Genomic DNA, 21007 nt, shown 5'->3' on the forward strand with positions numbered 1-21007 from the left:
CCGGCTCCCAATGGTCAATGGCAGACACAGAATGCTCCAAATCCCATTTGAAGCATTTCTATAGGCCATTGCTCCCCATGTCTCTCTGAGGGGGGCCAGGTTCTGGCTCGTGGTCCCCGGTAGGCCTAGAACTCCATACACACTGACTGATGCCAAAGTCTAATGATATCCATATCAGCCTGGATAGCTCCGGGGAGTCGAAGAGGCTCCCCCCAGAAAACCTAAGTTAATTATTTTATAACAAATACAGTATTTCTTACTAGGTAGTACTGAAGTTTTGAGGCGAGTTGGAGTTGAATGTATGAAAGCTTTGCCCGCACTCCTCCTGGTTTCCATGTTTTGCTGTATCTCCTTCTTCACGATTATGCTGCCCTTTTCTGAGCTTTGATCATCATCAAACACATTAATCTGAAAGTTGTGAAACTATTATACAGTACTGCATAATCATTACCATCAACTATTGTAAATTGTATTCAGACACCTTTTCCTTAGACTGGCAGCTTTCTCAATTTGCAACATGCCTGGAAAAAGTTGTCCAATAAGTAAGTTCTGTCCACATAAGTCATTCGGTTCTGCACAACAGCTCTGTCTCGGTCAATTGTCCTGAGGTATCACATGCATGGCTCTCATACACACTGAACCAGCACATACATGCAAGGCTGTGACCCAATGCTGTATTTGTGTGGTGTAGGCCTTGACTCATCTTCTCCCATTCCTCATACATGCGCGGAGCTTCAATATGCGCGAGTTGCCACAAATATTTCTTTGTTCATTTTTTGAGTACATTTCCAAAAACATTTGTTTTCTTTTTTCTTGCCAATCCTATGTATAATGAACACGTACACAATATTATGGCAGTAGAACACCGGTACTGTCCCAAGACAGTGTTATATGTCTCTCAAATGTGTCCACATATATTGCTCATATATATCCAATGTTTCATGTTCATTTATGTATATTTACAACATATTTACACTATACACTATCACACACTATATACATTCACCATCAACACACTCAGAACTCCGCGAGTATGAGCTGTCACTCCCAGCCAGCCCTCCCTCACTCCTCCAACACCTAGCTTACTCCTTACACCTTACTCGCCAACATTGCTCCTCCCACCATACTGTTGTTTTTATTACACTATTACACTATGTATACATATCTACATGTTTTATTCACCATAACTATGCAAGCAAGCCGGTATTGTGTCCAAACAGCATAGTGGCCACCATACACTGCATGAGAAATCACACAGCAGCCAGCAGACAACGCTACAACAGCCACCTCCCTCACCAAAATGGCCCCTCCCAATATACTCCTGTTGCTGTTATTACACTATATATACATTGTATATACCCATGTACATATGTGTTCACCATAGCGAACCACTAAGCTAGTATGGTGAGCAAAACAAGCGTGGCTGCCACACACAGTGACGCTATCTGGATTTCCTCCCTCTCTCACCAAACTTACCTTTCTCTAAAACCTGTAAATGAATAATTGACCATAAGTTTATTTTGTAAAGTAACATCTGAAGTTGTTTGAAGATTCCTAGATGGACGAAATAATGCTGTGATGCCGTGGCTAGCGCTGTGAACATCGTGAACAGCATTGATTCACTGATATTTGAACATTGTGCACAGTCATTATCACACTCAAGGGCTTTCTGTAATACTATCATAGCTAAATAATACCAGTTATAGATATATTTTCACATTATTAGGAAATGCTGTGGTCACAAGCTGAACAGCAGTACTGTGACCTCATGCTGCGTGCGCCAGCCTCGGTTGCTCACTCAGTACTGAGGCTATCACACCTAGGAATGTTGCCCACAAATTTTTTTTTTAAATGGCGTCTGTTTACAAGAGCCCTGAGGAAGCTAATGTAAACCCCATTTAGCCGCGGGAGTTTTGAATCATACACTGAAAATATAAGATCCCGGAGGTGAGTTGCGCACCCCCCGTCGAGCGCCTGCGGACGCATTGTGCAGTTCAGTGGTTAATAAATGGGGAAGTTTATTTTAGTTGAATTTCCTAGTGTATGGAAAGGAATCAATAACTGATTACTGGAAACATCAACATGTTTCCTTTTCATTGGTATGCTGATCCTCTGTAATTATTCTTACCACCGAAACTGAATCCTTCCATTGCATCTGATCTTCCACTGGACTGGATGCTGCTGAAGAGGGACTCCACTTGATCTGCAAACAATACAGCTAAAATATAGTATACCTTTAATTTAAGATTTTTTTATTAGTTTACAAATCTTTCTTGAAGCCTATGTATAGTATTAATGGAACCAAAAGAGCATTTTACTGTAATACAACAACTTGTCCAAAATGCTATGCAAGGAAGTCATGTACAAATAAAATACAATCATTGTATAGAATAGTAGTCTTGCTCAAACAGATTCATACTGGATCCTTTCAGCACAAAACAATGGTTGTAGGTCAAAATTTTGTAACTGAATGCCCAACTTTATGTATTTCTGACTAAAAATTATAAAACATGCTTTTGTACACATTTCAGAGCAAAATTTGCCAGGAAATTTTTTTATATGTTTTATTGAATTTGTTTACATTTTTGACACCATATACAATACATTACAGTATTGAATGTGGACTGCCAACACTGAAAGTCTTTCATTATTTTCTGCTGTAACCGATCACAATGATCTTAGGACAAACAAATCCTTCTATTTCATCTGGACTTCCAGTGCACCATTTGAATGAGATTCTATTGTACTGTATTACTGTAGCACAGTGAGCTACATTGCTAGCTCATAACCAAGGGTCCCGGGTGTGATTCTAGTAGTGGGAAAACGTTTAGGCAACTTTTCTTTTAACCTGAAGTCTCTATGCACCTAGCAGTAAATAGGTGCCAGGGAGTTTGACAAATGATGTGAGTTGCATCCTGGGAAAGACCAGTAGTTGATCAGTAGAACTCCAGGAGGGAAAAGAAAACGCAGGACCAAAACAAAATACCACAAGCGTGCAAGTTCACCGCCACAAGTGCAGCCGACACGGAAGGAACCCGCATAAGGAGCCGCCCCGCACCAACATCCCGCAGAAGGGCAGGAGCGAAAAGACTCATTAAAAGGAGCAAAACTGCCCCCAGGAAAACGAGTAGTGCCGAGACAGCGCGAAGAGAAGAGATATGCACAAAAGAACAAGAAGGCCAAACACCCAGAAGCTGCCGGGAATAGGACCCACAAGCCCTAGAAAGGACCAGAAGGAAGCTCAACCGAATGAGGACAGACGTACCAGAAAATGGGAAGGAGCAAAACCATCCCAAACCTTCGAGAACAAAAAGAAGCAAACACAAAGGACGAAGGCACAAAATCCCCGTCGCACCCGAGACCAAAAGTCATGCAGAAACCCCAAGAAGAGGGGGACATGACGGAGAAGGCCTGTCCCGGAAAAAAGGGGCGAAGATCGTAGAAAAGCACCCACCTACAGGACGGAAACAACAGGAACAATGGACAAAGAAACCAAGCCCAGGGAGGGGCCGATGCCCACAAAGCACGTGCGGAGAGGAGGAACGGAAAAACCCCACACCACAAAATCACAAGCCCCGCCCAGAGGGGTAGAAATACCCCGGCGGGGACCAACGGGGCCCGAGGCCCCTCATGTTAGCCCCACCCCAGCCCCGGGAACCCACCCTGCAGGCCCCGGGGCCGAGCTGTCCCCTCAAAGCCCCAGCATCAAGAAAAACCCCGGGGCAGCCGTGAAAAACACTAAGGAAGGGAGCCCACTAGGCTCTGGAACTTGAACCGAAACCGGAAGATAGGCGAGGGGCGAGACGAAGACCCCAAACTCATCCCCAGCCAGCACAACGAGGCGAGGACAAGACAGAGAATCCAAGGAACATGGAAAACCCAGGCCTGGCACAGCAAGACCAGCAAGGAAGGAGGGCCCCAGAAGGAGCACGGAAGGGTCGAACATAATGCCACAACCAACCCCGACACGTAGCTGCAGTACCAAAACCGCAGCAAAACGTCACCACACTCCCCGAGGAAGCAACAGAGAAGATAAATAAATCGTACACGAGTGGCACACAAGGGGACACAGGCGGAAACCGAGCACCCAACTGAGCCACAGGGCTGGTAGAAGAAACGTGTCCAGTGTAACAGGCAATAGAAGGAACACATTAGGCAGCCCAACGTGGGCTGACCCCATACACAGCCCCAAGAGCAGAGACGAGAGCGCCCATGAAGCACAGAATCCGCTCGACAGGCAAACGACAGGGGAAGAGGCGGAACCAAAGAGCCAGAACCCAATCCTGCAAGCAGAAGGAGGCGAGCACAAAACACCCTCGACACAGGAAATGTACCACCGAACAGGCACCCCCACCGTTGCACTGCGGAACAAGGTGGAGGCGGGGCCCCGAACGCAAGCAAGGTTAGACAAGCATAGGAGAGGGGCAGGAGGAGTACAGGCAGGAGCCGTCTCGGAAGGGCCAAGAGGCCACCCGCAGACACCCGTGAACCGAGGAAGGAATCAGGTGGAGAGAACAAGAGCTGCCCAGTATGGGCTAATAGCCCTGCAGTAGGCACCTCGGCTGATACGGTCCACGTTCTCAAGTACACCCATTCCTACTTCCAAAAACAAAAACAGCGTCAAGACGAAGGAGACGCCAAACTGCACCAACTCACCTGCAGAACATAGGCGCTGAAGGGCCATGACATAAGCTTTCGAGTCCGCAGCCGCTGGAGGCGGCCAGGGCGCCCATGCTGGAGAGGAGGGGAGCGGCGAAGGAGGCTCCCCACCCTAGAACGCAGGGAAAAAACCTCGTGACTTCCCCACAGCGGCACCCCCAAACCAACGGGGCACGGATTGGATTAAGAAAAGAGCGAGAGGTGAATCGTAGAGCTCCAAGCGAGCCGAATCCGACGCAACATAACCCACACTGCCGCAAATTCCTGCACAGTACTGTGAGCCCGACGGAAGGATGGAGCCCACCGCCCCTGGCCAGCCTGGTAAGCACTGGTCACAAAACCCCAACCGAGAGAGAGGAGGCATCCGTGAACACATCGAGACAGGGCTCCGGAAGGTGCCAAGGCACCGAACCCCGAAAAGCCAAAAGAAGAAGTTGACGATGCTGTAGTCTACACAAGGCCCGCGAGGGACGAACCCAGCAATCGCAAGATGGCGGAAGGGATGATCCCGAAGGAACCAGAACAGATGCCGCAACCAAACGCAGCCCAGTGGGTAAACGATCACAACGAGTTCACACTACTGCACAGCTGCTCGAGCAACAGCCGAGTGACCAAGGACCCCTGCAGAAACAGACAACGACGAGACTGCAGCCGGAGGGAAAGACAAGGACGCTGTCTGGGAATCCCAAATAAGACCCCAGACAAATCCGAACCTGAAACAGAACCAGATGGGACTTCCACCAGTTCATCAGTAACCTGAACCCGGCAAGCTGGGAAAGAACCAAACCCAGGATAGCAGACACGCAAACTGTCTGGGAGCCCAGACCAACCAATCATTGAGGTAGGCCTAAACCCGATCACCTAGAAGATGCAGACAGGCCACCACGACCTGGATAAGATGTGTGAAAATGGGAGGGTGCCAGATTCAGCCCAAGACGCAACGAAACTGGTAAGCCTGATGCCCCACCACAAAACCTAACCAGTCCCTGAACCCCGGATGAATGAGGAGGTGCCAATACACGTCCCGGATGTGCACACACACACTCCAAGAGAAGCCGGACCTGGAACAGAGTTATCATTTGAAAGGAGGGGCAAGGAATCCAGGGGTTCAGATGGAACAAGTCCAGAATGAACCGCAGATCCACACAGTCCTGTTTTGGCACTGGAAAAATGCAGGAAACCCACCTGAGGGACAAGGTCATTTCGACCACGCCCAAGAGCACCCACTCCAAGATAACCTGACAAAGCGAAGGGGAAGAAGCCCAGCGCCACAGGGTGACCCGCGAAAGGGCCAGCAACCCTTCCGAGAACCTGACTTACGTACAAAGTGAACACTGCGCCGATCAGACGAAAATGGTTCCAGAGCAGGCGCCAGCTCAGAAACTGGCACCATAGACCCACCTCGACCAGCAGATACCTGAGGCCTGGCATGACCCCTCTGGGAAGTATGAGAACGAGCACCCCGGACAACCAACATATCCGAAAGAGAGCAGCAACTAGCTGAAGCCGCCTAACTGAGACACAGCAGAGTCCGCAAACAACTGCAGGCAAAACAGAGACGAAAATCTAAGAGCCAGGGGCCCAAGCAGAATCCACAGAGAAAGCGAGGATAGCCTGCCGATACCCGAGGCGAGAGGCATAAAACAAGGACACAGCCTCCCAGAGGATAGGTGCAGACAGGATAGGTGCAAACTGCTTAACCACCGTGCTGCGCTGATGCAGCAAGGGCCTCTTGAACCTCCACAGGGGAATTCGAGAGGTAGAAAACCTGTGGAAGGACGCAGCCGCAGAATCCAAGGGAACCCGGAAACGAACCCAGAGAGGAGCCAATCCTATATCAAATTCGTACAAGGAATGGGAGTATGAAAACCCCGAACCTTACAACAGCAGACCCTGCCCCAAAGGCACTAAAACCCCAGGCAGGATCGAAAGGGTCCCAAGCGCCCCAGGCCATCTCCACCCCCAAGCCCCGGAATCCTCCAAACAAGGATCCAGGGCAGAGCCGACCTCAATGCCCTCTACCCTTGATGAAAAGGCAGAGTCCAAGTTAAAGGCATCCAAGAAAGGGACCTGCAGGAAGAACCCAGAAGCCTCGGCGGGAGGAATCAGCTCGAATGCTTCCGTCCCCGCCTCGAATGGGGCAACCCCATTCGGTAGTTCGGTAGTACAAGGGAGCTGGCGGCAGAGCGGACAGAACACTGGACGCGTGATCCTGTGGTCCCGGGTTTGAACCCGGGCGCCGGCGAGAAACAATGGGCAGAGTTTCTTTCACCCTGATGCCTCTGTTACCTAGCAGTAAATATGTACCTGGGAGTTAGTCAGCTGTCACGGGCTGCTTCCTGGGGGTGGAGGCCTGGTCAAGGACCAGGTCGCGGGGACAATAAAGCCCCGAAATCATCTCAAGATAGCCTCAAGATAACCCCTAGGCCCGAGTCTCTTACTCCGCTTAAATCCTGCTGACACCGAAACCCTCAGACGTTTGGGAGCCGGAAGCAGGGCAGGAGGAGAATCGTGAACAACACCAACAAGGAAAGGACGAAGGGATGCGGACTGAACCAAGGTCAAACTGACCAACGCCCCCAAGTCCGGGGCCCTAAAACCAAAACTGGGCAGCCCCAGGACATTCGAGCGGGCAATCAACCAAGTGCATTGCTGCAACCTAAACCTAGCATGCAATGTGCGAGCTGCTTGACCCCTAACCTCAGCTGCATCAGAATGGGTAAATTGGAGTACGAGCAGAGAAAAAGTTTTGCAAGACTCCGGTTCGAAGGTGTTATTGACCCAACAAGCAGCATGTTGGAGGCAAAACAGGTGATCATCACCCTGAGATAGGACGCAATAAACTACCCTCAAACTCGCACAAGGAGAGATGGAGCTCAGAGGACACGTCCACTGGACAACTAAGCACTGATGGGGAGTTTCCATGGCCCGTAGGGGGGGGATGTGTCCCTATGGGAAGCCCAGGCACTGGTGCTGCAAATGCTGGTTGTAAACCCCCGTGTATTATCCAGACAAACTGGCCCCTGTCAGGTGAGCAACCTCGAAAGCCCAGGAGGAGGACTACCCTACTGACCCTAAGCATCACCTCACAGGCACCCTGGCAGCCTCCCAACAGGCAAAAGAAAATTAAAAGTAGGAAAGAGAACCCTGAGGAAGCACCACAACTCAGGGGACCAGAAAGAGTCCCAGCAGCCACGATTATGCAAGCTGGGCAGCACAGTGCACCCAAACCAGCAACAACCACTCCCTACAATGGGCCAAACGAAAGTACTGAGACCTACGCTGACCCTAAGGGCAAGGCAGAAATTCAAGCAGCTGCTACCTCTACTGGAATGGGGACCTGAAGGACCCAGAGAAGAGGACTCTGAACCCCAAAGGGTGTACTCACAGGGCACTTAAGGAAGGGAGCCCTAAGCGCATGCAGCTCTTGGTACGAACGCCTGGCCACTGCCAATGCACAGCAGGAACACCAGCAGGGTGAAGACAATCAAGCAATTGATTGTCTCCGGAAGTCCAGAGCAGACTTCCACCCCTTGTAGCTTCAGCCGACAAATTGATGGTCCAGCTGCCGATACTGTGGGCTGGGACCTCATCTCCCTCGGGGGCCTCGTAGCCTGGTGGATAGCGCGCAGGACTCGTAATTCTGTGGCGCGGGTTCGATTCCTGCACGAGGCAGAAACAAATGGGCAAAGTTTCTTTCACCCTGAATGCCCCTGTTACCTAGCAGTAAATAGGTACCTGGGTGTTAGTCATCTGTCACGGGCTGCTTCCTGGGGGTGAAGGCCTGGTCGAGGACTGGGCCGCGGGGACACTAAAGCCCCGAAATCATCTTAAGATAACCTCAAGATAACCCTCTACGGGGGGAGGTTGGCGCGAACGAGGGGCACACGGTGTGACGTGTTGTTTGTTAGCTTGTTTTTCTTTGGGGGAGTTTTTAGTCTCAGTTCAATCTCAGGTTGCAATGTTTCTAGCAGGAGAGGTCTGTTTTGAAGCGCCTACAGTTCTGGGTGCTCAACCCTGGTCGATGGCAGACATGAATACTTTCATACACGAGTTTCATAAGCCATTGCTCCCTTCACCTCTCTGAGGGGACTATGTTCTGGCTAGTGGTCCCCATTAGGCATGACAACTCCATATGACTGAAGCCCTATACTAATATTAGCTAATATCAGTCTAATAGCTCCAGGGAGCTGACAGGGCTTCCCCACAGAAAAGATTACAGGTATTACCGTATCATGTATCCTGCTTATCACTATTACAACATAGGCCTTGACTGGCTACAAACATTAGCAATGCTTTCATATTACATTATACACAGCAAGCAGGACGCAGTTTGATCTCAACAATCGATTATATACTAGCTTAACTAGCACCAAGGATGAGTTTTTTATACAGTTTTTGAATGTGTTCTATAATATGAAGTATGAAAACAAATAAATTTTTATGAAATTAAGGCAGACACATTGTTAATTTGCAACACATTCACTTCATATTGATCCAGACATCAAGTTTCCACTGTACTGTATTTTGATATACAGTACACACACTCATAGCATGTTGCAACATTTGGATACAGGTCATAGAGGCCTTGTGCTGCTTGGGTATGGGTAAACATTATTGCCCAAGCAGTGCAAATGAAAATTTGTTAGCCTGTATTTAAATAGAGCATAATTCTTCCCCATGAGGGACTGTTTCCAACATGTGCACAGTTCTCAAGTTTAGTGAAGGGGTAACTGTTCACATTATCATCCAACTGCAAGTTCAAATACACAATTTCAATATGAGGGCATATATTTTTTAATTTCCTGCCTAGTACAGCACATTACTGTCTTTGGTCTAGCTCTACACAAGTTCAATTTCAACAATAAACAAAGTTGACAAACTCACACACGTTGCTAGCTAGGCTGTCACTCCCTATTTTGTACAACACTCTTGGTATCATCCAACATCTTACACTTTAGTTCTTCACACAACTAATAAAATGCATTCCAGTACACACCTCATATTCAACTGGTGAATTTTTTTGTACTGGTGGTGATTTGATGATTTTCCCCTCTGGAAGAGTTATGTTACTAGATTCAATGATCATACCCTTTCTAGGATGTCTAATATATATGGTTTCACGTTCTTGTACCTCAGCTACCACACAGTTATCTGAAATGGCCAAATACAAAGTTGAAGAAAAGCATCTGCATGTAATACTTATCCAGTCACTTGCCAGTGAACACTTAGTACAGAACTCTGATTTATGATGACCAGTTACCAGCAAACTCAGCCTCCTACCATTATTTAAACTATTCCTTAAAACAGGTATCTTATCTTTCATTTTAAGAGTCAACATTATTAGTACCGTACGCTTCGTTCTTGACTCAAATCAGGAATCCTGGGGTTCAATTCTTGGGCAGGACCAAAATGGTTCTGAATGTTTCTTTTCTCCTAATGCACCTGGTCACCTAGCAGTAAATATGTAGCCAGAAGTTTGGCAACAGTTGTGCGATTGCATCCTGGGGAAGATCAGCAGTTCAACCTGTGGGGGGGGGGGACCTCGACAAAAAGCCTAATGAATGAATGAATGTATGTATGTCAGGTAATGTGGCCCTCAGGTAAATTCAGGTAAATATGTATATTTATGTATGTATGTATGTATGTATGTATGTATGTATGTATGTATGTATGTATGTATGTATGTATGTATGTATGTATTTACTATTTGTGTTTGCAGAATCGAGCAATTAGCTCTTGGACCCTGCCTTTTCTAACCAATCTATTTTCCTCTATTATATCTACTACATATATCTCTCTCTAACATACACACACACACACAGAACTAGGAAACAGCATTGGTTCGACAGAAATTGCAAGAGGGCCAGAGACCAAAAAGACACAAAAATGGAATCAATATAGGAAAAGGCCAAACTCCCAAACATACCAGTGATACAAAGATGCAAGAAACAACTACACGGCAGTGAGGAGAGAGGCAGAAAGAAATTTTGAAAAAGGGATTGCGGACAAATGTAAAATAGAACCAGGTCTATTCTATAAATTCATTAACAATAAATTGCAGGTAAAGGATAATATTCAGAGGTTGAAAATGGGAAATATTCACGGAAAATTAAAAGGAAAGGTGTAAAACATTAAACGAAAATTCCAAAGTGTGTTTGTACAAAATGAAATGTTCAGAGAACCAGACACAATAAGAATTCCAGAGAACAACATAGAGCACATAGAGGTCTCTTAGAGACGAAGTAGAAAAAATGCTCAAGTAAATAAGAACAAAGCAGTTGGTCCAGATGGAGTTTTCCCATGGGTTCTGAGAGAATGTGCACCTGAGCTCAACATTCCACTTCAACTGATTTTTCAGGCATCCCTGTGTATAGGAGTTGTAGCTGATGTGTGGAAAAAGGCTAACATAGTTCCAATCTACAAAAGTCTCCAGTCTCCGTGGTGTAGTGGTAAGACGCTCACCTGGCATTCCACGAGCGCTTTGTCATGGGTATGTATCCTGGCCGGGGAGGATTTATGGGTGCAAATCCTTAACTGTAGCCTCTGTTTAACTCAACAGTAAAATGGGTACTTGGTTGTAAAAATGATTCTTCGTGGGGGGGGGTCGTATTCCAGGGACCATAGGATTAAGGACTTGCCCGAAACGCTACACGTACTAGTGGCTGTACAAGAATGTATGAACTCTTGTATATATCTATAAAAAAAAGTGGCAGCAGGGAAGACCCCCTCAATTATAAACCTGTATCATTGACAAGTGCAATAGTTAAAATATTTGAAAAAATAATTAAAACTAGAATGGGTAGAACACCTGGAGAAAAATGATATAATATCAGACAGACAGTATGGTTTTCGATCTGGAAGATCCTGTGTATCGAGTTTTCTCAGTTTCTATGATAGAACCACAGAGATTTTACAGGAAAGAGATGGTTGGGTTGACTGCATCTATCTGGACCTAAAAATGGCTTTTGACAGAGTTCCACATAAGAGGTTGTTCTGGAAACTGGAATGCATTGGAGGGGTGACAGGTAAGCTGCTATCATGGATGAAAAATTTTCTGACTGATAGAAAAATGAGGGCCATAATAAGAGGAAGTGTATCGGACTGGGGAAACGTCACAAGCGGAGTACCACAGGGTTCAGTTTTTGCACTGGTAATGTTTACTATCTACATAAACGATATACCAGATAGAATACAGAATTATATGAACGTGTTTGCTGATGATGCTAAGATAAGAGGGAAGATAAGAAACCTAGATGAGTGTCATGCCCTTCAAGAAAACCTGGACAAAATAAGTATATGGAGCCACTTGGTAAATGGAATTTAATGTGAATAAATGCCATGATGTGGAATTGGAGAACGTAGACCCCACACAACCTATAAATTATGTGAGAAATCTTTAAAGAATTCTGAAAAAGAAAGGGATCTAGGGGTGTTCTAGATAGAAAACTGTCACCTGAGGACCACATTAAGAACATTGTGCGAGGAGCCTATGCTACACTTTCTAACTTCAGAATTGCTTTTAAATATATGGATGGAGAAATACTAAAGAAATTGTTCACGACTTTTGTTAGACCAAAGCTGGAATATGCTGTAGTTGTATGGTGCCCATATCTTAAGAAGTACATCAACAAACTGGAAAAGATTTTATTTATTTATTTATTTATTTATTTATTTATATACAAGAAGGTACATTGGGTTTGTGAGAATAGCATGGTATTTACAACCTTGTAAAGCCACTAGTACGTGCAGCATTTCGGGCAGGTCCTTAATCTAACAGATAATTTTAAGTAGGTAAATTCTAGCAGAATTAAAAAAATAACATATTTTGCAAGAAAGAAAAAAAATGAGATGAGAGAGATTAGTAGGTATATTAAAGTACATTGGTATATTAAAGCCCTGAATGATGCATTGACTGCTTGATTGGTAATTTAAACAAAAATTAATCCTTCAATTGCGCATCGCATCATATGATGCTTTGCCCGACTTGCAGAAAATTGCGCATCGCATCATATGATGCGCGGGCATACCGCGCACGATTTGAAAGGCCCGCGGGGTAGAGGGGGTCCCCATACGCTACCCAGGGGCTATAGTAAACAGCCGCCATTTTGAAAAAAAAATCCAGCTCACGCTACCATCGCTTGGGAGGCCTCAGTTACCCAGCAGCCACCATGTCGAGCGCACGGCCGAACGCTTCCCGGGCACGCCCCACGCAATCACTCACCCAAGAGCAAGTAACCAGTGAATTATTTTCCAATGGTGAGGAAAGTGACTTTGATGACTCTGATATTGATAAAGAATACACACAATTGACCAATGTTGATAGCATGGACAGTGAATATGAGATACAGCCGCCTCCTATGCCGCCTCGCCCAGTGTCTACTCCAATTCTCCCTCGGCCACACAGTTCCTGTGATTATTTAGAGTCTGAGGATATTTTCGGTGACGAGTCAGAGGAAGGTGACTTTTTCTGGTTTTAGTGAAGTGGAATCAGAACATAGTGTTACCGAGCCTTGTGCCAGTACCAGTGGTGTTACTGGGCGAGATTTTGTCGCGTCAGCAGCGTCTCGGCCAGCCAAGTGCCACACATGGAACAACATGTGGCACCAAGAGCCTCATGTTCACGTGCCTCTACCTCACGTGCACGTAGCGGCCGTACTGTGCATAGACGGGCTTCAGCTCCTGGTCTACGGGGTGCATCGCTTCCTCGCCGTAGTGCCCCTGCTGCATCCCCTGTTGCGTCCCCTGTGTCTCGCAGGACACCAGGTGTACTAGTGTGGAGTGATGGTGCTGGTTTTATTCCCCGAATTCCTGCCTTTGACAACAAAGACGTTGGGATTACAGATCTTTTCCCTGATAATGGTGATGATATGAGTGAATGTGATTATTTTACCACATTCTATGATGAGCCGCTCGTGGAATATATTGTACACCAAACGAACCTTCATGCGGCTCATCTCGTTAGAAAAGAGATAACAGAATTTTCACACTTGCAACATTGGAAAAACACCAATATAGGTGAAATGTATGTGTTTCTTGCAATATGTATGTTGATGAAACACTGTGTCAAACATGCTCTCACAGATTACTGGAGCAAAGATCTGACTATTCCAACACCTTTCTTCGGGAAATATATGTCCAGAGACAGATTTCAGATACTCCTCAGGTGTGTGCATTTTGCAACTAATGAGGACTGGACTGAGGAGGATACACTTTGGCGAGTTAGGCACTATATGAATGAGGTGATTGGAAAATTCAGAGATTTTTACGTACCAGCACAGAAGCTGGTGATTGACGAATCCCTTATACTATTCAAAGGACGTGTTTCATTCAAACAGTATATTCCCTCCAAATGAAACAGATTTGGATTGAAATTCTTTGTACTGTGTGACTGTGAAACAGGATACGTGTTACACATGATTCTATATTCAGCTAGTGATGTAAACATTCCCAGTAACGACGAACATGGTTTCTCTGGTAGTGTGGTGAAGTCACTGATGGCACCATGGATGAACAAGGGCTACATCCTATATACAGATAATTACTATACAAGTCCATTGCTAGCCAAGTTCTTGATTGAAAATAGAACCGGGTTGGTTGGCACAGTAAAGCCACGAAGAAGGGAAATGCCAGTGTTTGTCGGTGGACTTGCAGTTGGCGAGTGCCAGGTACGGAAATGTGATAAAATACTCTCAGTACGGTGGAAAGACAAGAGAGAAGTGAACCTGCTGACAACCGTTCATGAGGGTACAATGTCGAACAGTGGCAAGGTGCACCGTGTAATGAGAGAACCAGTATATAAGCCAGATTGTGTTCTTGACTACAATATCAACATGCGTTTGATTGATAAGGCTGACATGATGATTGGCACTATCGAGTGTGTGCGGAAAACATTGAGGTGGACGAAAAAAGTGTTTTTCCATCTTGATGACATGAGCATGTTGAACTGATATAATTTGTACCTGGTGAAAACTGGACGTAAACCTGTTTTCCGTTCATTTGCTTCTACACTTGCAACACAGTTATTAGCAAAGTTTGGTCAAGAAGTCCCTGGCATACGAAGACCAATCATGAACCCAGTGTTGCAGCATGATGCAACACCCAGGCTCGCTCACATGGATGCCTTTCAGCAACACAGACTAAAGAATTTGCCAGCAGGTGGAAAGCGTGCAATAGGCCAACGTGCATGCGTAGTATGTAAAACAACAAAACGAAGAGGGCAAAAACGTAAAATGGTGCAAACATGGTGTGAAGGGTGTGGAGTTGCATTGTGTGCTGTCGACTGCTTCAACGACTACCACTCACTCCAAGATTTCTAAATGTGCAATAATAGTGCAAAAACCTGTACATAGTGCATGCTAGTGTGTACATATAAAATAATGAACATTGTGATTACTGTACATAATATAATGCCGTAATGGAAAACGTTTGTGTGCGCATGTGTATACTCGATGTATGCAACATATATTGACAATAACTGTCAAGTGACATTATGTGTAACATAATTAGTGACTAATATTGCAAAGAATACACGCCTAGACACTGTAAACAATGATGCGAAAATAAATTCGCGGCAACTGTGGCTGCTTGAAGAGCGCGCGCGACGCCTCCGGGACGCACAGTGCATGGGCGAACATGCAAACTGTGACGTCATCATCCATCTTCTCAGCTCAATTACATCTTCGGTAAGAATAATTGAATTCCCCCCCCCCCCCCCGTGATCAGGGAACACGTCTTAACAGGTTAGGATGAAATTTTTTTTTTTTTTTTTTTTTGCGCCTGTGGGTGTCAATCAGTATACAGTATATCCATGCGCCATTTAAGGGTTAATAGGCACCATACAGCAAATTGAAAGCACATATAAGACAGCAATGATCACAATGGTAAAGTTGTTTGGATTGGGTACATGAAGATTGGGAGATTAGGTAGCATTGGATACAGTGCAATTTTAAAGCAACAAGGTAGAAAACTATGAAGATGAAATTAGGTACTTTTTAGTTTTGTTTTCAAATGACACAAAAGTTGGACAGCTTTTCAATTCATTAGGGAGTGAGTTCCATAGACTTGGTCCATTAATTAGCATATTGTTTGCACAGATTAAGTTTAACTCTAGGGATATCAAAGAGATATTTATTTCTGGTGTGGGGATAATGGGGTCCTATTACATCTGTCCAGGGAGAGTTTCGGAGCAGGATTTGCATTTAAGAACAGGGTTTTGTAAATGTAATTGACACAAGAGAATGTGTGGAGTGAGATTATGTTTAGCATGTTTAGGGAGTTAAACAAGGGGGCTGAGTGTTGTCTGAAAGCAGAATTTATTATTATTCTGATAGCAGATTTTTGCTTAGTGATGGTGGACCTGAGGTGGTTTGCAGTGGTTGAACCCCATGCACAGATACCATAATTAAGAAAGGGATAGATTAGTGCATAATATAGTGAGATGAGAGCAGAGTTAGATACATAATATCTGATTTGGGAGAGTATACCAACTGTTTTAGAGACTTTCTTAGTTATGTGTTGTATGTGGGTGCTGAAGTTGAGTCTCTTGTCTAGGAATAGGCCAAGAAACTTTCCATCATTTTTATTACTAATGTTAACATTGTCTATCTGAAGCTGAATTGCATTTGTTGATTTGCTTCCAAATAAGATGTAGTAGGTCTTTTCTATGTTAAGTGTTAGTTTGTTGGTTGACATCCATAAGTGGACTTTTTTTAGTTCATTATTAACATTATTTAGTGTGTGTGGGTTGGGGTATGAGTAGATGAGGGTAGTATCATCAGCAAACAATATAGGTTTCAGAATGCAGGTGACATTAGGCGGATCATTGATGTATATAAGAAATAGGAGAGATCCCAAGAGGTCCTTGTGGCACTCCAACGGTTATTGGTAGAATGGGAGAGGTTATATCATTGATGGCTACACATTGTTGTCTATAACTAATATAGGATTGGATATAATCCAGGGCATGGCCTCGGATTCCATAATGATGGAGTTTACGTATGAGGTAGTTGTGATTAACAGTATCAAAGGCCTTTCTCAGGCCAATGAAGAGTCCAATCGGAAACTCCTTTTTGTCAAGGGCTGAGTAAATTATATCAAGGAGACTAATAATTGCATTGTTGGTACTCTTTTGGGAGCGGAAGGCAAACTGACAGGGGCTGAGTATGTTGAATTTTACGAGGTAGGAGTAGAGCTGTTTGTAGATAATTTTTTCAAATATTTTTGATAGTATGGGTAGGTTTGATATTGGTCTATAATTGTTTATGTCTCCCGGATTGCCTCCTTTATGAATTGACGTTACTCTTGCCTTTTCAAGGATATCAGGGAAGGTATGACACTCTAGGTATTTGTTGAACAGGAGAGCTATGGGTAGTGCAAGGGCATGGGAGGCGCTCTTGTATACAATGGATGGGATTTCACTGATGTTCCCAGCCTTGGTTTTTAGTGAGTGTATGATGGACGCAACATCTGTCGGGCTGACTGGTGAAAGGAGAAGAGAGTATGGATAGCTGCGTAAGAGATATATGTTGATATGTGTTTGGGTCTGGGGGATTTTACTGGTGAGGTTAGCACCATCCGATGAAAAGAAGCTATTAAATTCATTTGCCATTTCTAAATCAGTTGACTTTGTATAGCCATCCTTAGAGTGTGTTATCTGGTTGTGGGAGTGTTGTTTAGTTCCTAGGTGGTGTTATGTCCATGTTTGCTATGAGGAAGGTAGGATAGTGGTCAGTTGTTCTGTCATAGATTATACCAGATGCAAGGGGAGCTGTTATATTAGTCCATAAGTCATCCAAAGTAGTGGCAGATGTTTGAGTGACTCGGGTGGGCTTGGTGATTGTAGGGATTAGCATACAGGAGTTCATGCTGTTATGGAAATAGTCAACTAGAGGGTTATTTTGTAGACCCAGGTCAATATTGAAATCACCTCCTAGAATGATGTGATTTTTGTTGAGATTGTTATTTATGATAAGATTCCTTACGTTATCTGAGAATGAAGCTATGTTGGTACACTGTATTAGGAAATCTATAGATGGCACCAATAGTCAAGGAGAATTTAAGGGCTTTACTGGAGAACTTGGCAAAGGTATATTCACAATAGTCGTCTCTATCACTAATGACACTATTGCAGATGAAGGTATTTTTGTAATATATTGCTGTGCCACCTCCTTTTTTATTAGGCCTGCAGTTGTGAATGGCTTTATAACCAGCTAAGTTGTAGAGTTAGGTATAGTCTTTACTTAGCCAGGTTTCTGTTAAAATATTGAAAGATAATTTATTACCTAGAGCTGTGAGTAGTGCATTTATATCATCAAAATGTTTACCAAGTGATCTAACATTTTGGTTGTAAACTGATAAGCAGGTGCTATTTTAGGAGTTTGTTTTTTGCAAGATTTTCTGTGTAAAACCTGCAATAATGATGGTCAATGTGCTGATTAGTGTGGATATGAGACAGAAGATTTCAATCAGGATCAATATCAGTATGCATGTAGATGCAATGGGGTCACGATACAATAAGACAAACAATTACAGGAACAGTTAAACACTAAATCTGCTGTAAATAGAAAGTAATTATAGCAAAACACAACAATAAATGTAAGTACACAAAAAATAGAATCAATTAGAAGTAGAGTGAAGATCAGTGAGTGGAAAGTGGAACGTGTGGAAGGTGTCGGAGAATTATACATAGAAAGAAATAGAAATGTAATTTTGTGGGAGTAGGAAGCATCACACAATGTTTACACCACAGCCACAAGGCCTACCATTGTATGGGACATCCCTTAGTGATAATATACTGGCAATATATATACAGTATTGTAATACGGGAATGTGGGTTTAGGAACTAGTAATAGAGTAAGTGAATACCATTGCAAGTCGGAAAGTAAGCAGATAATCCTTAGGATAATACAGGCAAATAATTCAGTGTTATAAATCAAGGAACTGGCAATGGGTGGCATCCACCCACCCTGCAACCTGTGACACAAACAACGGCCAATTATACCCCACTAGGACCGTCTTCACCACCAGGCGATAAGTACCCCCCCTCAAAGTTAAACAAATAAACATAATATCATAAACATACTGTATACATATTATATATACATACATATAATACTATAAATATATTCATAATATAAATAGTAAAATTACTGAAGTCAACAAGGGATAAATCGACAATAAATCACAAATAGGGGAACAGACAACCTCTATGCCACAAACCCAACATGGAAACGTGTGGAGGATGCTTTAAGCCACTTCAGAAGAGTGTTGTAGGGATTGTATATAACATTTGTAACATAAGATATCACCTGAGTTGTACAGGATTACGTACACAATATGCAGACAGACAAGGTCACTACTGGATCTGTCACAAGGATAGACTGATGTGGCAAAACATAACCAAACTAATGAATGGCATTCCTGAAGTACATAGGTTACAATTCACACAAAAGCTACCAGAAATGTATGCAGAGCATGTAAAAACAGCAGCGAACATTGAACACATCCCAGGGACTGAGAGCTTAGAGAGCCACATTGGCTATATAGAAGGACATTGTGTCGAGGTACATGAAAATGAAGGCAATATTGAAGAGCAAACTGGTAATAGGAGTAAGGAAATAAGCAACGAGAAAGATGAGAACACAAATGAGAAAGATGAAAGCAACAAGGAGAAAGATAAGGGCAATACCGAGAATGAATGCAGAAACGAGAAAGTTGGAACAAAAAACACAGAGGCAGCCAAGTCGTGCACGGGTACAAACAATAAGAATACAAGCACAGATGAAAATATTTGCAGGTATTATGCAAAAGGATAGTACAGATATGGGACCAGAGGCACGGAATGCACATTCATGCACCCACGGAAATGCCGAAGCATGTTACGGAAAGGCAGATGTCGTTTTGGAACAGATTGTAGATATTTCCACCCTAAGTTAGCGCAAACTCAGTGAATAAGAGAAAATGCTATGATCTCCATTGCCTGATTTCCACGTGAGAGGTACATAGCGCTATATGAGAGAGGAAGCCCAATATAATAGCCCGGGAAATTTTCTAGAGGCAAGCAGAACCAGAGGGAGGAACAGACAGGCAGAAACGCTACAGGAGTACGGATGGGGAGGGGGAAATGCACAAGACTGGACTACGTTTCGTCATCAAACCCACACATACTACACCCCCAACTACACAGAGACTACCACACTCCCCAGTATCACTTCCAAAACTGGACAAACTGTGCCAGTGTGTGACACGCACTGGCACACCCCTGGGTCTACCCTGACCTAGGGGTGTGCCGGACCAGCACACCCTGGGTCAGGGTAAAGAGGAGGGAGAACTACCAAAACCTTCCAGAAGTGACAAACAATATGGACAATCATTCATATTTGCAAGCATTCAATGTCTAAAATCAAAGTCAAGAAATAAAGTTAAGTTCATAAAGGCCTCCTTTTAGAGTCAAACTCAATATTTGGGGCATTCACGGAAACTCATACGAAAGATTACATGGATAGTGAAATCTGGATTCCAAATTATAATTTATATAGATGTGATAGAGAAAATAGGTCAAATGGAGGAGTAGGTCTGTATATTAAAGAGGACCCGGCATGCACAGAGCTACTAAACTCAACTAATGAGGTGGTAGAGGTACTTGGAATTAAGGTAGAAAAAATAAACCTAATTATTATTCTAATAGTTATTATACTAATTATGTATTCTAATAGTAGCGAGCAGGACTCGTAATTCTGTGGCGCGGGTTCGATTCCCGCACGAGGCGGAAACAAATGGGCAAAGTTTCTTTCACCCTGAATGCCCCTGTTACCTAGCAGTAAATAGGTACCTGGGTGTTAGTCAGCTGTCATGGGCTGCTTCCTGGGGGTGGAGGCCTGGTCGACGACCGGGCCGCGGGGACACTTAAAAGCCCCGAAATCATCTCAAGATAACCTCAAGATATAATATATAAACGGCCAGATACAACGGTTGAATTCACAGAGCAGATGCACAAAATCTCTGTGGAGATTTTGTGCATCTGTCACAGTCTCCGTGGTGTAGTGGTAAGACACTCGCCTGGCGTTCTGCGAGCGCTATGTCATGGGTTTGTATCCTGGCCGGGGAGGATTTACTGGGCGCAATTCCTTAACTGTAGCCTCTGTTTAACGCAACAGTAAAATGTGTACTTGGATGAAAAAACAATTCTTCGCGGCAGGGGATTGTATTCCAGGGACCTGCCCGAAATGCTACGCGTACTAGTGGCTGTACAAGAATGTAACAACTCTTGTATATATCTCAAAAAAAAAAAAAAAAAAAAAATAGAGAACATCCTTGATAATCTAGTGAACCCAGCACCAGATATTAT

At 44.2% G+C, this 21007-nt stretch overlaps 1 protein-coding gene across 4 annotated transcripts in view; it reads right to left on the reverse strand.

Annotated features, from left to right (window-relative positions):
- Positions 1 to 21007, reverse strand: part of LOC123769487 (lipoamide acyltransferase component of branched-chain alpha-keto acid dehydrogenase complex, mitochondrial) — a 64053-nt gene that overhangs the window by 37576 nt on the left and 5470 nt on the right. For all 4 annotated transcript variants that reach the window (XM_069308780.1, XM_045760631.2, XM_045760629.2 and 1 more), the window contains exons 2-4: positions 9659 to 9813; positions 2129 to 2203; positions 261 to 408 (exon numbers count right to left, since the gene is read on the reverse strand). In XM_069308780.1, coding sequence (XP_069164881.1) covers positions 261 to 408; positions 2129 to 2203; positions 9659 to 9813 — 378 coding nt within the window. The remainder of the gene's footprint in view (positions 1 to 260; positions 409 to 2128; positions 2204 to 9658; positions 9814 to 21007) is intronic.

The sequence above is a fragment of the Procambarus clarkii genome, chromosome 63 (assembly GCF_040958095.1).
Source record: "Procambarus clarkii isolate CNS0578487 chromosome 63, FALCON_Pclarkii_2.0, whole genome shotgun sequence".
NCBI classification, from domain to species: domain Eukaryota; kingdom Metazoa; phylum Arthropoda; class Malacostraca; order Decapoda; family Cambaridae; genus Procambarus; species Procambarus clarkii.